At 56.8% G+C, this 10,427-nt stretch overlaps 1 protein-coding gene across 2 annotated transcripts; it reads right to left on the reverse strand.

The window, feature by feature from the left end:
- Positions 1–1,254: 1,254 nt before the first annotated feature.
- On the reverse strand, positions 1,255–10,375 carry DCAKD (dephospho-CoA kinase domain containing). Of its 2 annotated transcripts, none has more exons than XM_068996218.1 (5): positions 10,208–10,375; positions 6,906–7,023; positions 4,685–4,888; positions 2,796–2,883; positions 1,255–2,343 (listed from the first exon to the last, which is right to left on the reverse strand). In XM_068996218.1, the coding sequence occupies exons 2-5, from the start codon at positions 7,015–7,017 to the stop codon at positions 2,058–2,060; spliced, it is 690 nt and encodes a 229-aa protein (XP_068852319.1). In that variant the 5' UTR covers positions 7,018–7,023; positions 10,208–10,375; the 3' UTR covers positions 1,255–2,057. The 2 variants fall into 2 exon arrangements, with proteins under 2 accessions (XP_068852319.1, XP_068852320.1); XM_068996219.1 differs by lacking the exon at positions 10,208–10,375 and adding an exon at positions 8,722–8,796.
- Positions 10,376–10,427: the final 52 nt, after the last annotated feature.

Raw genomic sequence — 10,427 nt, forward strand, 5'->3', positions numbered from 1 at the left:
CCCCGAGGGGGTTTGGCTGGGGCGTGGGATGGGCAGGAGTGGGACCGGGGGTGCTGAGGCAATCCTGGGGCAGCTCCCACGGATGGGCACCGCACAGCTCCCGTGGGCACAACTCCGTGGCCAAGCTCCAGAGCCCTTTTCCCGTGGGTGCCAACGCCTGGGCCCGCAGCCCACGCAGGGGGCTCAGCCCCCAGCTCAGCCCAGGGCCCCCCACACCAGGCTCCCCCGGCCACGCCAGCGCCGTGGGCAGCCCTGTGCCTCACCATGCCCCTGGAACCGCTCGCTCCCTCGGCCCCGCTAAACTCGTTAGCGGCGGGCGAACGTCAGCCGGGCGGCAGCGAAGCGCCAAATGCGATTACGGCCCCGTCTCGCTCCCTGCTTCCACCCCCGGCCCCATTTATCGCGGAGGCGGGCGGGAGGGAGGCGGAACCAGTGCTTATCTCGGCCGAGAAATCCCGCTCCGGCCCTGATTTATGGCTGGCTGCGAGGGACTCCAGCGGCACGGCGCAATTACGGAGCATTTAGAGCAGGGGTGGGGCAGCGCTCGGGTACGGGTCCCCCAGCACGGCTGGAAGAGTTGGGGTAGCCAGGTGGGCGCTCCAGCTCAGGGATGCTCCCTGGGGCTGCACAGGGACCACCAGGTTTCTCCAGGTGGGTGAGACGTGGCACCTGCGGGTGCACAGTGAGGCTCAGGGGACGACGGGGGTGGAAGAGTCCCCGGCCCCAAATAGGAGCACGTGCTGGCTGGGGACACCCTGGGAAGGTCCCAGTGCCTAAAGGATGGCACAGGGGATAGGCAGGACCCTGCCTCCAAGGACCAAGCCCAGGCAGGAGGGTGGGAGCATCCTGGAGGATCCCAGGGACCGTGAGCAGGGAGAAGGTGGCCAGGGGCTGGCAGCATCCACCTTTCTCAAAGTGTGGGGACAAGGGGTGGCGGTGGGGACAGGAGTACCCCAGAGGGAACGTGCTGGCCACTGAGAACCACAGCAGGTCCAGGATCACATCCCTGGAAGCCAGACCCACCCCGTGGGGCGCCCAGAGGCAACACTGAACCACAGCCTCCCAGGGAAGATCACAAGAGGGCTGATGCAGCTCCTGGAGCAGCTCAGGGATGTTTACCAGGAAAAGCAGGAGCGCCCGGCAGCTCTTCCTGCGTGTGCTGAACTTTACAGAGCGCAGCCGTGCCCCAGCATAGGAACAACCTGGGAGCAGGCTGGGAAGAGCCGTGGGAGCAGCCGTGGGATGCGGAGCAGCTGCTGTTCAGTGTTTTATTAAAACAAAAGTGAAGACCCAGCACCCGCCTCGCCCAGGCTCAGCTCTCCCACCGGGAAACCGCCGCCGAAGGAAGCTCAAACAGCAGGAAATGAGTTTGAACGAGGCAGAGCCCAGGTCTCCGACTACTCCAGGGTGGATCAGACCCTTGCATCCAAAGCCAAAGGTGACCCACGAGTGATGGCCACAGAAACAGAGGGCAAGAGGGAGGAGCAGCCAGCTGAACACTCGATCCATGTGAATGAGGTGCTGTCCTCCCCCTCGCTGATTTAACAGGTTTCCATTAAATCAACATGAAAGAGGGGAAATCCCAAGTGTAAATTTGGATTAAAAGGGCTGAGCTATGAGGAATCACCCAGGGGACAGTGGAGGCGGTGACAGGTACTGAGAAGTCACCCAGCCCCAGGGAGGAGATTGTCCTGGAAGACATTAAAGTGAGATTATACCCGATTAAAGTGAAATTGTACCCGATTAAAGTGAGATTGTGCTTGATTAAAGTGAGATTGTTCGAAATTAAAGTGCCTCAACTCATTGAAGTCCCACAACACAGACCCACATGGGGACAAGGGCTTCATCCCACAGGCACGACTTGGGGGTGAGAACCTGAGCAGGGAGAACGTGCCTGAAAAAACCTCTGGCTGTGTTCACCTTGGGAAGTGTGCAAGGAGACGCCTCATGCCGCTGTCTGCATTCAGCTGGCAAAGCTCATTAACAGAGGTGGCCTTTCACTGCCCTTTTCAAACTGGGAAATTCAGGCCCCTTCCCTGACTAAGAGAAAAGGTGAATTAAGAGATGAAATGCCGGAGGAGGAGGAACACCAGCCCTCCGAGCCCAGCAACAGCCGTGCCCACTGCCAGCCGTGCCCAGAGGAAATCCAGGGAATCCTCGAGGCGGGCGTGCAGCTGCAGGACCTGCCGGCGCGTGCCCTCCCAGTCCCCGGAGTTGTCGATGATGTGCGTTGCCCACTTGCGCTTCTCGTCCAGGGGCAGCTGGGAGCTGATCCGAGCTTCGGCCTCAGCCGCGCCCAAGCCGCTCCTCTTCATCAGCCGCGCCAGCTGCGTCAGGGGGTCACTGCCGGGCGGAGCACGGGGCTGAGCCGGGGGTGGGAGGGAACGGGGGATCTGCCTTCCTCGGGCACCAGGGGGAATCACTGGGATAAAACGGGAATGAGAGAGGTGTCCCCTGTCATTTCTGACACAGTCAGCCTGCACTTGGATCAGCAGAGCCGCTGCTGCCTGGGCTGTGCTCAGCATTCCCACAGCCTGTAACAGTGCCCCAAATCCTGCCCTGATGGAGCATGGGTTGTGGAAGGCCCAAAGGCAGCGATCTCCCTTCTATGATGGTGCCAGGTTCCAGGGAAAGCTCAGGAAGGCCCTCATGCACTATAAAGGCAGTGTTGCTTCTCTCAGTGGGGTTCACACCAGGGCTGTGGCTGAACCTTCACCAGAGTGGAGGCACATGATGGTCCCCTCTGAGAAAGGTGGTGGCATTGTCCCTGTCCTCATGGCTCCCAGCGCACTTACCAATAAACCAGCACCGTGTATTTCATAAACCTGGTCAATCCGTGGGTCTCGAAGAGCAGAGGGATGTCGAGGATCACATAACGGTAGCCTGTGGAAATGGCAACATTCCCCAAAAAAGGGAATACTGTTAACCCCCATTCCCAAATTCCTCATGCTGCACACACACCATGGCTAGGAAAAGCAAAGCAAGCAGGAGCTCTACAGCTCCATGATTACAGCCGAGCAGAGCAGAGCCCGCTGGCCCTTCTCCCTCTCACAGGGAGGAAATGGTTTCATTCCAAGTTTCCAGAGGAAAAAAAACCCAACCCTAACCTGGCTGCTCTCAGACCAAAGGTGAAACTGCAGAAATATAATGAGGAGCTGAAACGAGGAGCTGAAATGAGGAGCAGCAGTGCCTGGCTGGCAAGAGCAGCAGCTGCGCGCCATGCCGGCCTCTCCCGGGAAGCAGTGCCCACAGCAGGATGTGCTTTCCACTCCTTCTCTTGTCCAAGACTTTACCAGGCTGCAGCCATCTGAGCCAACATTTCCCAGCTCAGCTTTCCTCCCTTCATAAAAAGCTTTGGCTAAACAGCTCCATTTTATCAAGGGGAGCAAGGAAATCCTTGCAGACCTCCCGCAGCTGTGACACTGAAACATGGGGGAGCCTCCAGGCACAGCCCAGGGGCTGCACCCTCACCAAAACTGGCTGAGTTTGGTTTAAAACCTCTGTCATCACAGGGAGCAGAGCTGGTCACAGTCAATTGCTGTCCCCCTGGTTCTCCCTGTGCCTCTGCCCTTGGCCAGTGTTTGGCAAGGTGGGAGATGCCCTGCTGAGCCTGGGGGAAAGGGCAAGGGCAGGAGAAAGCTCCAAGTCAGGACTTCATTCCCCTGCATGTTCCCAGCCAAGGGGACATCTCCAGGTTTGTTGGTGTCCCCTCTTTATGACCCCCCCTAAAACCGAGCTGCCCACAGCAAGCAATGCCTCGACAAAGACATCATCATCCAAGGAGCCACCATTCCACCAGCATCTCCGCCCTGAGAGGCTTCTCTCTGCCCTCTGATTTGATCGATCAGAGCTTTCCTTACACAGCGATCCTCAGAGACAACATCCAGCTATCCCAAATCATTAAATCCTGACTAATGAGGACAAAGCAGCCTGCTGAAGCCACACAGCGCTCTCGCCGAAGGCCAGGACAGCATCCGCCTCCTGAGCCCACAGCCCCGAGTTCAAGACTCCATCTCTGGCTCCTGGCATTCCTGCCTGTTGCTTCCTTTGTGCTTCCTCACCCCGCAGCAGAGCTCGGCCCCACGGTGCCCCAGCCTGTTCAGCTCTCACAGGCCTCAGCTCTGATAAGCACCACAAATCCAGACTGACTCCATTAAGGCATCCGTCTGTCTACATGGAGACCTCTGGAACAGCTGGTGATCTTATCTGGCATTTCCCCAGCCCGGCCTGACAGCTGCATTTGTTCCATTTATCAGGGGGAACACAGGACTTTGGAAGCCACAGCTGTCAGCCCATTCCTCACCTTATCGACACTCAAAGGGCTCCACAGCTTCCACTGAAGCCGGAGCAGGCTGGGGGCAGGGAGGGATATTTGGCCATTTCAGGAGTGTGACATTATCTGGTGGGTAATCTCGGCAAAGCTGCTCCCGGGCCCTACAGATACACTTTAAACCGCAGAGGAAAGCGGTGAAGGGCAGCAGTGAAAGGCAGGAGTGAATCAGGAATGAATCCTCCAGACAGACACCAAAGGCCACCAGAGGCAGAGCACAAAGGCTGTCACTCAACGTCCCTTCCCTTTCTCTGTTGTCCCTGTTCCTCTCCCCACATTCAAACCAAAGGTAGAGGGATCAGGGATGGCTCCTGCCCAAGGAGGAGTCCTGGCAGGCCGGACATGGCCTCTTACCAAGCACAAAGTACTTCAGGACCTGCTTCAGCATCTCTTTCAGGATCTCAGGGTGGGTGATGGAGTTCAGCAGCCTCCGTTTCTCCGGCTGAGAGAAGATAATGTTGCCAAGAGCCTCACGATTTATCTCGCCATTCTCCAGGAGGATCTCGGTGCCAAAGTGCTGCAGGATCTGCTGATGGGCCTTGGAGTGGGGCTGCACCACTGAGAACATCAAACAGCCGGGGGTGAGAGCCGGTTTTACAGCACAGTCGGTGTTTGCATCAGCAATCGCCCTCAGATGGGGTTTGCTCATTAACTGACGGAGCTGATGCTCCCCGTGGCAGCACATCTGCCTCCAGCTCATCTGTCCTGGCACCACAGCTGCACAGCCTGGCAGCTCCTGCCAGAACAGCCCTGCCAGCCCAAGGTCCCTTTGAAGGCTGACACCTGGGAGATCGAAGTCCTGCAGACATTAATTCAGCACCACAACCCTCCCGGCACGTGCTGCTGCTCGGGGTGACAAGTCAGCAGGGCGGGCAGGAGGACACGGTGATGGCCACACGCCAAGGCAGGGGCAGGAACTGGGCTGAGACAATTCCCGCCAGGGATTGAGCAGGGAGATCCTAAAGGGATCAGGACCAGCTGAAAACTTCAGCACTATGTGGATACTCACTGCTGCAACTTGGCTCTGGCTGCCGCTGAGGTGGTTTTTTTTACTGTCTTTCACGTCAGTCACTAAATTCTTCAGGAAAATGAATACAAAAACCTTCTAAAAGCTCAATCCCCAATCAGCCCTTGCAGGGGCTCTGATGTTACAGGAGTGTATAACTTTAAAGCCACCAAAAAAAAAATCCCCAACAAAAGGGATGAAGCAATAAAACCATAATTAAGCTCCAGCTGAGGGTAACCACAGCGAAGGACAGACCGCAGATAATCATCTCTCCCAAATCCAGGAACATTGCCACAGGTTGTAACCTCAGGCCAACCTCATAAAAGTCTTTAAGACCAATTTTTTTTCTCCCATGGAATATCACATGGAGGCAGTTTCAGGATGGGTGAAATCCATATAGTAAACAAACACATATAAAAAAGGAATTGGTGGAAAATAAAGTGATTGGCAGAAAACTTCCACAGAGTATCTGTGGTGTTTTCCTACTGTCTCTGAGGGCTTTTAGCACCTCCAGCAAATTTCCTGCACCTCCAGGGGAATTACAGTGCAATAAAATGTTAAAGCATCACAGCTTTGAGTGGCTACACAGTAAGTTCTTCACCAAACAGAAAAGCTCAGGCACTTCCAAATGTGCACCACTGCACCACAGCTCAGCCACAGACCCCAAACCTGCTGCATGCAGGATCCACAGCCCTCAGAATCCCAGACTGGTTGGGGAAAAAGAGCATCCAGTCCCAACCCTGCCATGGGCAGGGACACCTTCCACTATCCCACGTTGCTCCAAGCCCCGTCCAACCTGGCCTTGGACATTTCCAGGGATCCAGGGGCAGCCACAGCTTCTCTGGGCAAACTCTGCTCTCTTCGTTATCCTGGTGGGGTAAAGGGATTAACATCTCACAGGTAATCAGGGGAAACAAGGTCTGCTCCAGTCCTACTGAGGCAACAGAGCTGGGATCCTGGGTCCTTTCTGCAGCCTGAGCAGCACGTTTGGAGAGCAGCAAGAGGCAGGCATGCACTGCAGGAGCACAGACCAAATTCCCCCTGGCCTGGGATCTCTGGAGCCTCTTTTTTTTTTTTTTTTTTGAGCACAATGATTTTGTGGTCTGATCTCCCAGGATCAGCAGACAAACAACATCCAGCACAGAGAGACTTTCTCTTTCAGCTGTTAGTGATCCCACCCAACGTAACTGAGTGACAGGATGGGTGTCCTGGGGCTCAGGGGGCATATGGGATTAGCCAAGGGATTCCACTTTACGGGGAACCACATTTATTTTTGCCCCGACTTGGCTTTCAAAGCTGGGAAGCATCACACTTCAGGGGAGGAAAACTCAGAGCACAATCTCCCCAGGGTGTTTATTAGGTCATGATCTTCTTCTTTTCTTTATTAAAAATATATCCTAGTTCCAATCCCGCCCCCGGGGCAGCTGCTCCGCAGCCTCGCGGACTGGGAAGCGGGAAGGAAACGCTTCTCCGATGTACCCAGAGCACCCTCTGCCGTCAGCGCTTCCCGGCAGCGATCCCGGTTGTCAGGGGAACCTCAGGGAGCAGGATCAGCTCTGGAAAACTCACCCTGCCTGGCAATAACATCGGCATCGATCACGGCACAGCCCAGCTCCCACAGCACCGCCACCACCGTGCTCTTCCCCGACGCGATCCCACCCGAGAGTCCCACCAGGAACATCGTGCTCTGGAAGGGAAAGAGAAGAGCTGGAAAACGTGCCAGGACAGGGCCATTTTGTTCATGCTGAGCACATCAAATATTCAGCCCCAAACAGGCAACTTCATTCAAAGCTCATTTTCATACTTTGTCAGGGCGTCACTGAGACATCAGCAGGATTTTGGCACCCTCTGAGCTGGGTATCTCTGTTTCACAGGCTGGAGGACAGTGTTGGATTAAATGAGGCTTTTCTGGACCCCCCTAATTCTGGATGTGCCACTTGAGCCAGCCCTAAGTTCCTCCAGCTCGTTTATCTGCAGCTCCAGCAACTCGTTCCCCTTTAGCATCTCCACCCATCAAACCAGAGTCCCACCTACAGCACCCTGAGTCATGGAATCATGGAATGGTTTGGATTGGAAGAGATCTTAAAGCCCATCCAGCTCCACCTCCTGCCATGGGCAGGGACACCTTCCACTATCCCAGGTTGCTCCAAGCCCCATCCAACCTGGCCTTGGACACTGCCAGGGATCCAGGGGCAGCCACAGCTGCTCTGGGCACCCTGTGCCAGGGTCTCACCACCCTCACAGGGAGGAATTCCTTCCCAATATCCCATCTGGCAGTGAGAAGCCATTGCCCCTTGTCCTGTCACTCCAGGCCCTTGTCCAAAGTCCTTCTTGGAGCCCCTTTAGGCCCTGGAAGGGGCTTTGAGCTCTCCCTGGAGCTTTCTCTTCTCCAGCTGAACCCCCAGCTCTCCCAGCCTGGCTCCAGAGCAGAGGGGCTCCAGCCCTTGGAGCATCTCTGTGGCCTCCTCTGGACCTGCTCAGAGAAATCAGGAAATTTCTGGCAGGTTTGTCGAGGGTGACCCAGGAGCAGCAAAAAAGGGCAGAATTCAGACAATATCTCAGCCAGGACTGGGACACACGAGGCTGAGGGGGAGAGCCCTGCTGAAACCCTGCAGCCAGGTATCAGAGCTCAGCCATCTCTGACACCATGGGGACCCAGAGCCCACAAGGCACTCAGTGAATCCCATTCCCACACTGCTGGCAGCCCAAGGGACATGGAAATCGCAGCTCTGAGCAGCAAACTGGTGTCCATGAGCTGCCAAACATGGCCCTGGGCATAGATCTGTGCTTGCCCTTGGCCTCGAGGCTGGGAGGGGGTTGGTAACGCTGCTCTCACAGCTCCTGCACAGAGATCTCCCTGCTCAATCCAAACCCTGCAATCCTCTAAATCCCATTGCGTGCTCTCAAAACCAAGTGGCTCAGCCATGCCGAGGCAGCTCTGGAGAGCTGAGGGGACTACTGTGAGTATCCACATCCCAAAAACACAACAGCCTCAGCAGGCTGGGTACAGACCCCAGCGTCCCTCCTGCAGCCCCAGCCCAGGGTGTCCAGGGCTTTGTGCAGGTGAATTGTGCAAATCCCCCAGGACAGCAGCTGTGCCTTTGCTGTCACCTCATCCAGGGTGACACCATGGGTGAGGGGCCAAACCTCCCACAGCCCAGCCTGTGGCTGTTGCATCTGAGAAGGAATTGGCTCCATCACCTTTGGCCAGGAGCCACAGGCTGCTGGTAGTCACCCCTCAGCTTCCCCTCGCCCAGATCCTGCTCCCTCTTGGAACCCCAACCATCTCAGCCACCATCTCCCTGCCTAACCTGGCTCTGGCCTCCCCGCTCCCTCCAGACAGCACCAGCCCCCCAAAAACTCTGCACATAAAGGAACCAGGTACCTACTGCCCGCCCCGCTGGCACCCAAGGACAGCAGGTGGGAGCACGGGGCTGCAGGGGGGCTGAGGATGGGTGACAACGCAGCACTGCGTCCCTTTGGCTAGAACACAACAAAACCAGACACTTCAGTCATAATTCAGTCCTACAAACAGGACCCAAACCCGCAGTTTGGGGGGAAGGAGGGTAAGGGCAAGTCCCGTGGCAGCTGGAGGCAGCTCAGCAAAGGGAAGGAGCAGAGCTGGAGCAGAAGCAGCAGCCCCTGCCAGCAGCTCATGCAGCAGCTCCAGCGAGCGCTGACGCCAGCCTGTAGCAGCACCACGTGCTCCTTCCCTCTCCCAGACATCAGGAAAACAGATGGGAATGGCTCCAGCAGCAACAAGGGGGGATCCAAAAGGAATCAGAGAGGGCCAAAATAATAATAGTAAACAGCAGTGCTTTGAGGAGGCTGATGTACTTCCCAAGCAGGACCTGGACCCCACGGGGAGCCTCTCCTGGTGTTACAGGGGGCTTGGAATGACAGAGAGGCTGTTCATTTATCCCAGCAGGTTAAAATCTGCCTTCCCACTGCAGCAGCCTGCAAGGGGCAACACTGCACCAGGAGGATCCGGATCACGGCAGCGGAGGCTCCATGTGCCTGTTTTGTAAAAGTACTCTAAAAGCTCTCCTGCCCATGTAAACACAGGCCTTTAACTGCAGTAAACTCAGCGTTCTGGCCTCCAGCCTCAGCTGGGACTTGCTCCCAAAATCCCTATTTCTGTCCCTCCGTCGCATGCCTCCACCACAGGAATTACTGCAGGGGGAAAGCAGCCCTTGGAAGGGTTATCCTGGAAACCAGGGCCAGCCGAGGATCTGAACACTTGTGCTGTTCAAGGGCCTGCACAGATCTCAGGCATCAATATTTAACGAGCTCGGGTTTGAACTGCCCACGAGGGGAGAGGCCAGCCCACTCCTGCAGATGTTACCAGCAGGAGCCAGAACCAGTTTTCCCCCAAATACACCATTTTGGGGGTTTGTATTTGGCCTGTGCCAACTAAACCAGACATGGGGAAAACCAGAACATGAGCCACAGAGGCTGTTCAGGCTGGAAAACTCGGTGAGCTGTTCCTGCAGCGAGGAATGGGGAGATGCACCCAGGGCAATGAGGAACTGTTTTTTAAAGAACTAAGCGCCCAAAAATTCCCGTGTCCCAACTCCTGCGGGTTTTGAGCACAGCACAAGCTGCCAGCCTCAATCTGTCCATTCACAGGGATGAAGCTACAGCGTGTCCTCCAGCACCATCCCACACCCGGCCCTCCTCTTGAGCCCATCCTCGCCTCTGGCTGGGGCTGAGAGACCTGGTGTTTGCCTCGAGGAGGCTGCAGTTAAAGGGAAGAACCACCAAATACATCTTTAATTGGCGGGGAAAGAGCCACCGCCACAACCACCTTGACCCATCCCGCGGAGTGCCGGGGCCACCACGGGCCCCCTCCCGCCGCCCTCACCACTCACCCTCAGCCCGGCTTCACCCGTGCCGCAGTGTCCCGCGCGCCTATTGGCTGCGGGCAGCGGGGGGGCGTCTCTCCCAGCCAATCGGCGCCGCCCTCATTAGACTCGGCCCACCCCCCTCAAGCAGGAAGCGGGCGGCGAGGCGAGCGCGGACGGGCCGCGGCTCTCCGTCAGTCGGGGCATCCACACGGCAGCCCTGCTGTGAGGGGAGCCTCCCGCCACC

This window comes from Aphelocoma coerulescens, chromosome 27, assembly GCF_041296385.1.
Source record: "Aphelocoma coerulescens isolate FSJ_1873_10779 chromosome 27, UR_Acoe_1.0, whole genome shotgun sequence".
NCBI classification, from domain to species: domain Eukaryota; kingdom Metazoa; phylum Chordata; class Aves; order Passeriformes; family Corvidae; genus Aphelocoma; species Aphelocoma coerulescens.